This window comes from Chiroxiphia lanceolata, chromosome 12 (assembly GCF_009829145.1).
Source record: "Chiroxiphia lanceolata isolate bChiLan1 chromosome 12, bChiLan1.pri, whole genome shotgun sequence".
NCBI classification, from domain to species: domain Eukaryota; kingdom Metazoa; phylum Chordata; class Aves; order Passeriformes; family Pipridae; genus Chiroxiphia; species Chiroxiphia lanceolata.
The window spans coordinates 2,711,690-2,725,789 of NC_045648.1; the positions used below are offsets into that span (position 1 = coordinate 2,711,690).

At 48.1% G+C, this 14,100-nt stretch overlaps 1 protein-coding gene across 1 annotated transcript in view; it reads left to right on the forward strand.

Moving 5' to 3' along the window:
* The window catches only part of IGDCC4 (immunoglobulin superfamily DCC subclass member 4), an 89,251-nt gene extending 76,562 nt beyond the window's left edge, over window positions 1-12,689 (forward strand). The window contains exons 19-20 of the mRNA XM_032700162.1: window positions 5,953-6,117; window positions 7,725-12,689. Coding sequence (XP_032556053.1) covers window positions 5,953-6,117; window positions 7,725-8,246 — 687 coding nt within the window. The 3' untranslated portion in view covers window positions 8,247-12,689. The remainder of the gene's footprint in view (window positions 1-5,952; window positions 6,118-7,724) is intronic.
* The last annotated feature ends 1,411 nt before the right edge of the window (window positions 12,690-14,100 follow it).

Here is a 14,100-nt window from a genome sequence, read left to right on the forward strand (position 1 = left end):
GCTGAAGGAGAGACTGTTTAGGCTGTTTGTTTGCAGCCAAGCCACATCCAGGGATTGTGGTGGAATGTAGCTGCCTGTCTGGATCCAAGCCGAAGAGTGTGAGGAATTTCCTACAGCTCTTTCTGTTAAATAAGGAACAAATGTTTTCAGGGATGGGGACTTACCCTTGAGAACAGGTCAGGGTGGGGGGAAGTTCCCTTCTTTGTGAGGCCTTTCTGGGGGCAGCATATCCAGATCTCTCTTCCAAAGCAGCAATCCTGTCTGCAAGGGTTTAAACCGAGATGTGAATGTGTGCAGAGCAGGGGCTGGAGAGGGCAGTGCCAAGGCCTGGCTGCTCAGGGCTCAGCCTGAGAGCTGGGGCCCTCAGAGGCTGCCAGTGACCAGCAACGAGTTATAGCTAGACACCAGAGCTTTGGGGAGAGGGACAGTTCTGGCTGTAGGGTCTGTTCCTTCATAATTGGATGGGAAAAGGCTACTGTGAGTTAAATTCACTGAGGATTTTTTTTTTTATGGATGTGGATAGGCAAGCAAGGGTCACTGGGAAGCAGCTGCAGGCAGCCACCTGGAGAGCAGGGTTGTCACCAATGCTGAGCAGGGAGGGTGACCTGGCAGGTGGTGTGGTGGCCGGGAGCAACAGGCTGTTGTTGCTGGGAGTGGGCACTGGAGGGAGATGTGCTCCCACACAGGAGACCCCACTCCCTCCACTGCCCGGCTCCTGCTGGAAGTGTCACCTGAGCAGGCTGCATCCTGTCTGTACTCTGTATAATGTACAGAGTATAATCAAGGGTGAAAAGACTCGGAAACACATTTATGCTGCAGTTGCCAAGAGCCCTATGTCTGGAGGGGGCTGTGATGTTCCCTGGCTGGGTGGTCAAGGAGTTGGGCAGTTCTCCTCTCATGGCTGGAGCAGTGCACACCTGCCTGGTGCCCACAACAATGTAAATCAGGTCTGAGCAGCTGAGAGTGTGTGCATCTCCCTGCTTGTACACAAAGTGCCTCTAGTCGAGTCCCTGGAGTGGATGTGGGTTCCTTGGGTTGTCTTTGTGTGCTGCAAATAGCTCCCTCCAGCAGCCATTGAGTTTGGAAACCCCCAGGGACCCTGCCTGGAACAGAGTGTTGTGGGAGCTTTGCACCCTGCAGTGACCAGCTGCCTTTGTTGCCTTCTCTTTTCTTTTCTCATGCTGTGTGTGGTTGGGGCTGTGAAAATCCATGGCAAGGAATATGAGAGAGCCACAGAAAAGAGAAATCCTTGTGGAAGGAAATTCCTGGTCCAGCCTGGCAAGGGGAAGCTCCCCAGGGTGCTCTAGGTTGGATAGTATGACTGGCAGTCTTAGACAAAAAAGAGAGGAAGTGAGAAATGTCAGAAGAATCCCTTAAATAACAGTGTATCGTGTCACCACAGAGCTCAGGATGTTGGCAGGGCCGGTCTCTTGGTGCAGTGCTGCTGCCATTGCTGGGCAGGTTTGTGTGGCTGTGACCTCCAGTTGCCTCCTTGTCTCCCTGTCCTCAGGTTACACCCTCCCAAAACCTGGTTTGTGTTGTCTGGATGGCACTTGCCATTGGTGGTGGCAGTGATTGCTGCTCTGTGTCTGCAGGCTGCTCACATCCTGGCTTTTACTTGGCATTCCATGGATTATTCTTTCTTGGTTTTATTTTTGTGGCAGCCCGAGGTTCCAGTGGAGGTTGGAGGCTCCATGTTAGGAGGTGTACAGACACAAAGAGGGGACTGTCCCCATGCCATAAGGAGTCAGAAGGGAGCAAATGTCACTTTGCAGGTGTGAGGCCAAAGGGCAGAAAGTCTTTAAAAACACTGAGATTGGAAGAGACTTCTGCAAAGAATTTCAGGAAAGGGTTTTGAGATGTCCCCTTGGTTGTTTTCAAGATCACCCTTCAAACTTACAGCCGGATTCCTCTTGAGCTCTTACATGTAATGCTGGGGGTGCAGGACGGTGCAAGTGGAAGGTGGGACAGTCCCAGAGGAGTCTCCTGGCTCCCCATGTCCCTGCCTGCAGGACAAGAAGGTGCTACTGCAGCCAAGCTGTCAGCACAGGGCCCCTCTGGATGCTGGCAGCTCCATTGGGCAGGAGAACACAGCCATTTAATGGCCCATTTTCCTTCCTTTCTGTGTGTTTCCCAGTGGTCACAGGGAAGGATTTGTAAAGACACTGACAAGTGATTTTCCTCTCTTACTGTCTTCCCCTTGCAAGTGACCCCTCCCTGATGCCCCAGGTATCCCCGTTAGAACTGACACCATGGAGCACAGGCTGTGGGGATGCAGCTCTGTCTCCCCTGACAGATGGACTGAGGATGATAAAATGGCTCTGCTCCAGGCAGCTCTGTCACTGCTGCTTGTGGGCCAAGCAATTTAGGGGGTGGGGGAGAATGTTAAAAAGCATCTGCTTTCCGTGGAAGACTTCAGCTTTTCATTGAGTGAAGCCAAACCCAAGTGTTTTGGCTTGGAAGTGTTTGCTGTTGTGCTTCTTGGGAGCTGGAACCTTCCTTGCTTGCTGCCCTGCTCCTTCCCTGAGGGCCTCCTTCCCGTAGGACTGTGTTTCCCATGAAGCATCCCTGAGACTCGGAGAGCAAAAGCTGTAACACATCAGGGAACTTGGATCTACCCGGGTTGTTTGTCATTTTCGTGTTGAAATTTTTGTGCATGGAAAAGAAGTCCCAGTGTTTTCTGAGAAGTCTCAGATGAGAGCTGTGATCCTGGTGACAGCGAGCAGAGACTCTGTCTGCTAGGGAAGAGGTCTGTGTTCTGTTGCATCCCAGCTGTGGGCAGGGATGTTGGTATGTTTGCGTGACACGGAGCTTTCCCGCTCCCACTGGCTGTTCAGCAATCCTTTCCCTCTGCTATGACACTCTCAAAAGCTGAGCACATCTGAAATGCCCCCAGCCTTGTTTTGCACAGGACTTCAAGCTCCTTTAAATAACCATCCGCATAAAACAGGGGAGGTTTCAAGTTGAACTTTTCCTACGTGTTCATTCTCAGCTCATATATTTGCATGAAATCATGACTTGTCACTGAGAAGGTAACACGATCTAGGCACGTTTTTACCAGCCAGAGTTTCTATAAAAAGGCTAAAATGAGAAGGCTTGTTTGCTTTGATAAGGATTTAGCTGTAATGGGAATGCCTTTTATTGGAAGATGTTTTTATTAGTTTTCATTCTTGTGTTTGCAGTGAACTGACAAAGGGATTTGTCCCTCGTTAAATTAGTGTTAGACTGACACTCCTTGCTCTTTGCCTTCGTTACTCTGCTGTAAAAACCAAGAGAACATTTCCTTCCATCAGCCACTCACTAGCCTCCCTCAAGTAAAGAAATCAGTATCATTTATTACACCAAAAAATGCTACTTAAAAAAGCAGCAAAGCTTTCAGGCACTCAAGATTTGTTCAGGTCTGTGATGAAAACAGACCTACAGTTAATTGCCGCTGCCCAACCTTAGAGCCTAAGCCCCAAGAGGGATTTGGTTTTTGCCTTTTTTTTCCCCCTCTCAAACATAATGTGCTCGAACAACATGTGGGACACAGGCCATGTTGTGTGGCTGATGGTTTTTTCTGTTTGTTGAAAGTTGCAAACTGGTACAAAACAAGTTTGTTCTTCGTTGCAGCCAATTTCAGCCAGAGCTGAACAGGCTGTTCCCAGAGTCATCAAAACCTATGTAAACATGGCAGATTGACATTTCCGCTAACAGATGGTCCATGGGGGATTGCAGTAGAGCTGCCTGTTTCTTTCCACGTTTTTTGGTATTCACAAGATGCCTGCAAGAAGGTTTTCGAGTTTGCTCTGTGTGTGTGTCTGTGCACGATGCTCAGATCTCTCTGATGGCAAATATGCATGCAGGCATCTCTAACAGGACACACATTTGGTGCATGTGTGCAGATTTGTGTAGGTTTGGTGCTGAAATCTCCAGGCAGTATTTGCTCAGTAACGTATGTTCCTTGGAAGAGGCACAGAAGCCATCAGTCAGGGATGGAGCTGCAGAAAGCCTTTCAGATGGCAGCAGAAGCAAATTGAACACGCTCCTTGAGCACTCGCATGTGGAGATATTCCTTATTGCGAGCTCTCTGTGATCGCTTGGTTGATTTCTTGCTATTAAAGCATAGTTTAATGATTGTCCACTTAGAAAGGGAGCAATTAGGGAATGCTTTTGGCTCAGAATATATTGTTGAGGATTGCAGAGAGAGAAATGGCAAAGACACTGCCTCAAGCATCCACGTCTAAATTAGCAAATGCTTGATAGCCACTGCGCTGGGCTTGGACGTCACTGTTCTGCAGGGTGCTGGCATATCAATGAGGCCTTTCACTACTTGTCTGCTAAAAATTACATCCAGAGGCAGCAGCAAAGCTGCTGTGACTTGGGAGTGGTGCTGGGATGTAACACAGCTCTGCCTCCCCCAAGGTGTTGAGCCCCTTGGGTGCCTGGGTGAGGGTGGACAGAGGGCTCACGCAGGAGCACTTCAGTGTCCTCTGGCCAGCCCCGACAGCACAAAGTAGCATTTGCTTCTTGCTAAATAGCTGACTTAGGAATGCCTGGCTCACACACAACATCTGGTCGTGTATTTCTACCTAATTTCCAGCCAGATGGACCGAGGCACAAGGAGGTCAAATGACTCACCCAAGGTCAGGCTGATGTCAGAAATCTCCTCGCTGTCTCGGCTGGACTCACGCTACATTGGCGGTTGTTGGGACAGATTTGGCCTAAGGAGCAGCCACATGTGCAGAGCAGGAACCTGGGCTTCTCCTGCTGACAGTGAGCGATAGGTGGTCAGTGGGTTTGAAGAGACGTGCTGTACATCTTCCCCCTGCACAGCCATCGTGCTCACACCACCAATATTCCATGTGCATGTGCACACTCGCCGTTGTCAGGGCAGGATTTTCTCCTCTTCATCCCTGCATCAACCTCTCTTCTACCTAGGCAATGTGTAACATCTGTGGAACAAGGCCAGAGATAATAGGCCTGTGTGGTCCCTAAATCTGAGTGTGTGTGTGTGTGTATATGTATGTGTAGTAGCAAGGCTGAACTCAGGTACATGCAGGACAGCCCAATAAAATCAAAAACTGGAAAGAAAATACTGTTCTGCCTGTCAACTAATAGTCTGAGCTGTTAAATAACTTCAGCTCTTAAAGACACACATTTCCCATACACAGAGGTGTGCATTCAACAGTTTATTGCAAGGGGAAGCTGAGAGAACCCAGAACAAATTGCGTTCAGCCCATATAATTTAATTAGATCTACAAACAAGGTAACACTGGTTGCCCAGGGGACTTAAAGCTGAGCTAAGAATTGCTTGGTGGTCTGTTGCAAAAAAAAATAAAAATTAAATGAAATAAGGCCCCCAGTTTTGTGCCTCTGTGTTGATGGGTAATGTCAGAGTGTTCACCCAAGCCCTGGCTTGGAGAAGGAATGCTGTGCAGAGTACCATTGTCTCCAGCTCTTACTGGAGCACACAGGCCAGTGCCCACAGGTGAGGGTCCTTCTTGCTGGTGCCAAAGCAAATGCTGTGATCGTTCAGCTCCACATTTCCCCATCCCTGTCCCTTCCCAGCTCTGCTCTATTTCTCAGTGGGCTCGTTCTGCTCTGGGCTGTTTGTAAATCTGCAGGGAGCTGATTTCAGGGGACCTCTAAATGATGTCTGTGCCATGATATACCTGTTGGTCTTGCAATTTAAGTCAGTGGAAAGACCCTTTTACAACCATCTGGCATCTTTTATCCCCATGCTCTGCATCAGCCCACGTACCAGCAATAAAGCCACTTCTAAGGCAGCGACTGTGTGAGTCCACTGCAGAGCATTTTCATTTTGATGCCATCACAAGTGTCCTCCACATTTATCGTATTTTCCCAACCTGCACTTTCCTCTTTCGAGCTGCTTCTCACGTCTCTTGTATGAGGCTAAGAATCTGTGTCTGTGATAATTGGATTTTTTCTCCTCCCACTTTTCTCCTGCAGTCTTCATGGAACAAATCGGCCACCCAGCCCTGGACAAACAGCATTGCCAGATATGGGGACACCATCACCAAGGAGCCCCTCTCTGCTGTGAATGGGTCACTCAAGCTCCCCTCCAGCACAGGGCAGAAGCTTCTGTTACAAGCTCTGGTTTATGATGCTGTGATGGTGGGTGTTTGAATTATTGACTTATATATTCTGATGTGGGTTTTCCATTTATGTTCCCCATCTCCCTTTCTCCTTTTTGCAGCCCCTTTTTGTGGGCTTGTTCTTCTGGTGACGGTCAGGTGGGCTCAGAAGCTCGGTTGTCAGCGGGGCTGTGGCATTCCTGGTCACTGAGGACCTGGATCCAGGCACCAGCAGTCTGCTTGGAGTCTTTGCTGTGGCCATGCAGCACTCAGCCCCTTGAATGAGTTAGGAGCTGCAGAGCTCAGCACAGTCACTAAGATCTACAGCCTGATGGAGGGATTGCATTTTTGGCTGTAAAAGGAGTCAAAGATCAAGGGTTGATTTAAACTCCCTTCTCCAGATAGGGCAGAGCAATTTCCACTGCACTTGTGTTCTTTATGTGGGTGCACAGACTGGGAGGAAATCCTATTTCTGATATTGCTTCATTGGAATAAACATGCACTCCCGTGTTTGGGAGAGTTTGTGTAAGGATTGGGATGTCTGTGCCACAGTCTCAGCAAAGCAAGCTGGCACCTGCTCAGGCTGACTCTGTACCAGAAGATTTCTTTGGTTATTGTTTTAAAAAGTTCGTCCTCCACCCCCTGCAACTACTTCTAAGTAACCCACCTATGTTTCCTTCCTAGACAGTGGTGTGAAAATCAATTATACACAGGATGTAATTAACATTGTGGATAGAGTTAAGACAATGCTTTACAGCCCAATTACAGGGCACCGTTTACAGCACAGCTTACCCAGCAGAGTTTGTCAACAAAAGGAGAAAAGTGTTAAAATATGTAAATGATGCTCAAAGTTGGCTTCAACAGAAAGAGCAAATTACACGTGGGATATCACTTCCATACCCTGAATTGTCTTCTTGCTGCTACATCACACTCAGCCCAGAATTTGAGCGTTGATTGCCTAGAGAGCTCTTTGTGAGCTTCCACAATAATTTGTCTGTTAAATTATTGAGTGATAATCTCATGGAATGACCTGCTTGTCAGCCAGATTTGTGGAGAACTGTAGCCTGAGCTCTGCTTAAAACACTGCAGAGCAGAACTTACTGTTTTCTTTCTGAATTCAAGTGCTTGAATTTACACAGACTTTTGCAGGCTGTGACCAGGGCTCTAAGGAACACACACTTTGTGATAGGTAGCCAAAATTAAAGCAGGAAATTGAAGGGAGCCCTGGTATCTCTCTCTGAAGCTGGTTTCCTAGAGTGCTACCCACTCAGCCTTTTGAAATCTGGTCCTTAATATGGAAACAGACTGGTGAGTTTTGAAAACTGTGGGACAGAGACTTGGAGGAATGGTTGCTCCAGCCTGCCAGGAAACTATGGGCAAATCACTTTGCTCCCTTGGGACTTGCTTTCTCAAGTGTAAAATAGGAAAAATGATCCTGAGGTGATTTGAGATGTTTCTTAAGACTTCAGCTCTGAGAAGCACATCAAGATAATGTTTAATAGAGGCGTGTGTACATCCCATTGCACTCTGTGGGATTAAAAAGAAATACATTTCAGTGCTTGGTAGGGTTACAGCCTCAATTATATCAGACTCTCACTTACTTTACCTTCTTTTTTTTTTTTTTATTTCTCCCCTGTTTAATAACAGAATGAAACAAAGAAAAGCCACCCACCAGCCAACCTCCACCAAGTGGAAGCAGAGGTCATTGTCCATTCTGATTTTTCAGCCTCTGACAGAGACTGTGACTCCCAGCTGCACACCCTGGAGAGTGAAGAGACAGAAATCGAGGACCAGGAGCCTGCAGAGCTCCCCTCAGGAGAGCTGGCTCTTCCTGGCTCTCCCAGCTCCCAGCAGGACACAGGTCAAGTGTTGGTGGACTGCACAGGGAATTTGGAGGCTCAGGCCCAGGCTGACACAAAGACTAACAAACCAGAGGCTGTTTGCATCCCTGGGCTCACCAATGGCTTCCACAGCCATGGCGAAAGTCTGGATTCAGTGGAGAGTGGAGACTCGGACTCCATCCAGGAGGGCGGGCAGGATGTGCAGCCAGTCAAGGGCCAGTTGCTTTCCACGGCCCCGGAGGAGGCCCCACTCTGCAGTAACTCTGGTTTAACCAGTCCATCCTCAGCATCTGAGAACATGGCACGTGTCCACAGCCACAGAGAGTGACCTGACCCGGTGCTGATCACGGCAGAGCTGTGAGGTGCTGCCTGCCCTCGGCTGATGGAGCCCAGCAGGAGCTGAGCGGGCACAGCACCTCCCAGAGCAGGGCTCGGACCCCTCAGCTGGGCACACACCTGCAGGAAACCAGGAGGTACCTTGGGCAGGGCCGTCTCCTTCCTGCTGAAGCTGGTGAGTAGCTGGGTGTTGGTGGGAGCAGGATCGAGCCGTCTGCCAAAGCCTGACACAGAGAACCACGATGGAACGGAGCCTTTCTGCGCTCGACTGGGGCTGTCACTTCTCTGGAGTCCTCCAGGCGACTGGCAAGACGTCGTGTAATGCTGGGAAGTGGCAGAGCACACTGAGTGATCCTCCTCAACTGCCTCTGCACCGGGAGCGCCTTGGCACTGCCGACTGTGCCAGGATGGATCCTGTCACGGGAGTCCCGGCAGGGGGTGGAAGCCGACGGAAACAAACGAGCTGCAACCACCAGCCTTTTCTGCCCTCCCGTGGTTAGAAGGATTCCCAGGCTCTCTGTAACTTCTACTAGCAGGCTGATGTAGTGGCCTTTTATTACACACTCTACGAGTGCCTCTAACAACTTGTACTATATAGAACCTTCTGCAGCGTCTGGGTCATTTCACCAGCCTGGACTTTGTTTTATGTAGGTTCTTGTACCTAATATTTTAGGTACACATCTGTCCTTTTAATGTACAACATGTATTTTTATTTCCTTGGAACATCTTTATATTATTTAATTTTATAAAGTGGAATAGTGTGTGGTATAGAGTAGCATTTTTACTACTTCTCTCTTTCTTTATTTTTTCCTCCCTAACAACACAACTACCTCATGTCTGTTGGAGAAAAAAAAAGAAAGCAGTAGATCTACTCTTTTGTTATAGTCCATTATAGGTTTTAACTTATTCTTATACTGCCTTTTTCTAAAGAATATGTTTGCACTGGTTGTTGACTCTTTTTTAACACATAGTGCTGCAGATCTGATGTCTCTCTTGCTTTGTTTCTTTGACACCTTCCCTACAGCCTGAGAGTTGGGTTGTGTCTCTCTGTAGGACTGTGTTTTGCAGAAACTACCAAAGGAGACTGCTCCAGCTGGTGGGATGTCGATCCATCTCTCATTAAAAAGCTTATACTAATGAAGAGAAAGAAGAACCAACAATTGCAAAAGTAACTTGTGATCTTGGGGACATCTATTTCATTTTTTGTGTGTGCCCAAGAGGAGACGTCTCAGATGGTTTTGATTTCCAGAAAGCAGCACTCAGCCTTCTGTAAGCAGTGGACTTGCTGAAGGCTTTGGATGAACAAGTGAAATTTTCCAGTCACTTCTGAGAGTCCTGGCCAAAGTGCTTTTGGGTGGATTTTTTTTTTTTGAAGAGCAGAGCACTACCAGAGCTTTAAAATGAAAATCAAATCCTTGGTCTCATACCAGTCAGTCTGGTTTGAAAATCATCCGGTGACTCTTCCTGATGATGCTGTTTGCTTACTGCTGACACGTCTCTCAGCCTGGCCCTGCTTGGAGTGGACTTTTCTCCACCTTTTCTTTAGCCCTGCTCCAGGCCTGCAGAGTTCAACTGCAAATGGTACCCATTGGAGCAGCTCGGCAGGGGTAACAAGCATGGGTAACTCTGGTCATGAGTGTTTGGTAAATGTTTTGCCTTCCTGGAGGATTCAGAGATCTGGCCATTTGTTTATTTAAAAAATGAAGGAAAATATGCCCATCTCCCTCATTTCTTTTTGGAATTCCCCCAAAGCTCTATGGCGGAGCCATGTGCTGACCTGAGATCCTGTAGAAGACTTCAGATTTTGCTTTTTATGGTGAAATCTGGATGGAGGTACCACTGCTTGCAGCAAGGAGAACCTCAGTCTGCCAGCACCCTGTCCCTGCATCTATTGTGAGGAGCCATGTCACACTGTGCCCTGCGTGGAGCTGAGCTGCACCAGCCCGTGTCCCTGCAATCCATCACACCCTGAGCTCCAGCTCTTCAGCAGAGGAGAACCTCCAAGCCTCCATGTACCCTGTTGGGGAGGATATTGGAGCTTCCACCTCTCCCCAGCCTGCAGCCTGTCCTCCCAGCACCACACACTGTTCTGGTAACCGGCTGGATTTCCAGTTGTTGCGCTCACTCTGTTTGCTCCAGCTGCTGCTTGGTGTCTTAAGGAGTCTCAGAAATGCTGTTCCATGCTCTGAAGAGCCATAACTCTGGAATGCTGTGGGACAGAGACTGGAAATCGGTGCCGGCGAGCAGGTGAGGCAGGAGTTAGTGTGTGTGTGCTACCGGAGCGAGGAGCTAGAAAGGCAGAGGATAATAACCCCCAGACCCCACTGCCACAAGACTTTGAAACTCATGACTTAGCAGGCTACAGCTAAGGCAGTGCAGTGTTATTGCAGGCAGTAGGGGCAATTCACATTCTATGGGAGTGGAGGCAGAGGCACAAACCCTCCAGCTGGGCAGCGTCGGGCACTCGCTGCAGAGGGTGGGGGGATGTTCTGCAGGGGGGCCTCAGTTCCCAGTTATTTCCATGGAACAGTCCTTGCCCTTCCCCAGTGACAGAACAGGCCCTGCACAAGCCATGTTGCCACTGCTGGGGTGCAGAAAGGGAGGAGGACACTTCTCCAAAATGCTCACTCTAGGGGAACCACTCCAGGGGAGCCCTTGGTCACTTCCTTTCACCTCCCAAACCAGTTCCTCTGCCCTCACACACGTCAGGGTGCCGAAGGACCGCTCCTGCTGAGCATCCTGGCTATCAGAGGGCAGTGCCAGGAGCAGTTTGGCCAGCAGCAGGTATGACCAGGGCACCAGAGTTCTCCTCCCAGCTCCCTGTCAGGACACAGTACCTGGGGCAGGTCATGGACCAGCCCTGAGCTTTCCATCCACGGGATGGAAGGGGATGGAGGCTTAGTCCAGTGGCTGATACAGAAATGTGCCACAGTTTTTGGGAAGCTCCCTTATACACGCACCCTCTGCTTTGTACTGACTTTAGCAATCCCACAGCCATGAGCTGAGCTGCCTGAAAGCTGTCCCTGCCTGTCACTGAAGGCAGGCACCGTTCCTCTGGATCACCTTGGGCCAACCACCAAACCACCACAGTAGTTATGTGCCCCAAGAGCTTTGGGGGAGATGCAGGAGAGCACAAACAATTTTGCTTACACATCCCAAAAATACTTTGTCTCCTCATGCTGAGGCTTGTTCTGGTCTCATTACACCTCACCAAATTGTACCAGGATGTGAGACTGGCAGTGTTTGGATGTCCAAGAACTGTGGTGGCCTTGGGCCAAACCTCAGCTACAGAAATCCAGGCCGTTCCCCTGGAGCCAGGAGGTCACCCCTGGCCGGCAGCAGTGGAGCTGTCCCTGGACCAGCGCTTGTCCACAGGGAGTGCTGGGTGTCCGTGTCCAACTCAGCTGTGCTCCAGGTCTCTCCTGCCCAGAACACATGGGGACCTTTCAGCCCCAGCTAGAAATGAATTGAAGAAGACACATAATACACACTTGATGTGTAAAGCTGAAACAACCAGTGCATATATTTTTTTATCATGGAATAAGTAGCTTTCTTGCAGATTTCTCACAGGCACACAAGCTGTTGATACCTTTAATTACCCATCATGCTTAATATCTGTTCCTGCACACCAGGCTCCTTTCTCCCTTTTCTTCCTTTCAGTAACACTAAAGATTATTGCTGTTCAACTTTTTTGCTGGTGTATATTGTTTTACATTGTTAAAATGTCAGGTTTGTCTCACTGGCATAATTTTATAGTATTAATGTTACTGTTTGGCTACACAACTGTATATTCCCCATGCTGCTGTGAGAGTCACAATTCTCAACCTTTCATTTCTTTTCATTCCTTGTTACATGAAAAACATGACTCAGAAAACCCTCTATCAGCTTTTTGTTGATTTGATTTCTTACTTAACAGACAGCAAAGTTCTGGTTTAAATAGTTCAAATGAGATAACTTATAATTTAGGGTTTGAGAATCTTTTTGCATTACTAGCTAACAGTCCTGAGATCAGCCCATGAAATATGCTGTGTAAGAAAACAACCATTTTACTAGAGCACTGTATATGTTTTTGGTCTCATTAGTAATAGACGTTTTGAAGGGATCATTGTGTCTTTTCTAATCAATACTTTTGTTAGAAAAGCGGTGTTTAGTCCAGCAGAAATCTACCATCTATTTCTGTTATTCTATTCCCTTGCTTGTATTTTCAAGTTAAATTTCATTTAATTTTCTGCACAGTGCATAAGGATGTGTAACCAGAACTTGATCTTGTTTGAAGGTTGTGTCTGTGTTTGGTTTCATGCTGTACTTTATTATAACTTTCTTTCTTCAGAGGCTGTTCTTACTCCACAAATACTCTTTAGTGTTAAAAGTGTAAGAAGACATTGTCCTTATATTCCTTAACTAATGGGTTATTAATAAAATGTTTTAAAAAAAAGAGTGGAATTCGTCTCACAGTTCAGAGTGTTACAGCTGTGCAAGGCTGTACCTTGCTGGGGGAAGCAGTGGTGGGAGCAGGATCCAGGATTCACACTCAGTTCAGTGCCTGAGCTCATCACCATGAAGGCTGGGAATGTGGGATGATAGTGGATGCCTGGTTTCTTAGGGATTCTTCTGGAATTTCAGACAGGGGCAGAGTTTGAGTTCATTAGGCATTTCTGGATGCTTGGTCATTTCTCAGTTTTGAACCAATTCCTATAAGGAAAAAGAAACATTATTTGTCCAGTTTCATACTTCATCTTACTGGGGAATTTCTTAATGGGAAAAATAAGCAGAGGCATCTAGCAAATGAGTGGTGAGACTTCTCTTGGATGGCACACTGGGCTGAATGCTCAGTGGCTTCTGTCCATGGAGAGTGGTGAGAGGATATCTGGCAGTGCCCGAGGACATGCTGTTAACCTCCTGTGCATCTCCCTTCCTCCCTGGGATGCATTCCCTACTTCGGTAGATAGTTTCCATTATTACTTTACGCTGCCAGGACTACAGAGCCATAAAATCTCATTTTATCTGCATTACAGAGGTAATAAATCTGCGCTTAGCAGAGTGTTCTCTGATAGTGGTTAAAGGGAACTCTGTCAGATGGTGTAACTCTGATGAGTCTTTCTCCTAATGACAGGTAACCCCACAAACGAGCAAGGAAGCACCTTGGGGGAGGGGGTGATGGGCAACTCAACAGGATCCTCAATAGACACACAGAAAACAGTTTCTGCTGAGGAATACAGCTTCCAGAAGCAGGTCCTGGGGTTGTCCCACCACTGCTGGCACAGCTCTCGGCTCAGTGCCTTGAGGTGGGTGCCGCGATTTTGGCTCCTGCTCCCTATTGCTCACTGACCACAAAACAGAGGCTAAAACCCCGTGTGTATGTAAGTGAAAAGCTCCCAGGCTGTTTGCAGGCAGGGAAACCACAATTACACATAGAATAATAAATGGAGTGAATTCAGACAAGTTAATCTCCCACTTCATCCGCTGAAACTACTAATGGTGTCTTGGGGACCTCAGTTTGCAGTTAATTGGCATAAATCAGGAGCACAACTTGAGCTGATGGAAATTTGCTGTGCAGGGAGTGAGGGGTGAGTGATGCCCTCTGAGGGCAGTTCTCTTGGAGGATAACCTCGTGGAGAGGGAGGACAGATGAGTGGGCAGACCCTGTGCCACTCTGCAGGAGGGAGGACAGAGGAACAGACCCTAGGACTGCTCTGCAGGGTAGGGTTTGGAGCCTCAGTTCAGGCTGGACACTGTCACTTCTATAACCCCGCTGCTTTTCCAAAGGCTCCGATTTCTGCTTGCAGTGTGATAAGCAAATTCCTACCTCCAATACAAAGCAACTTTTCTAAGCCCTCATGGTTACA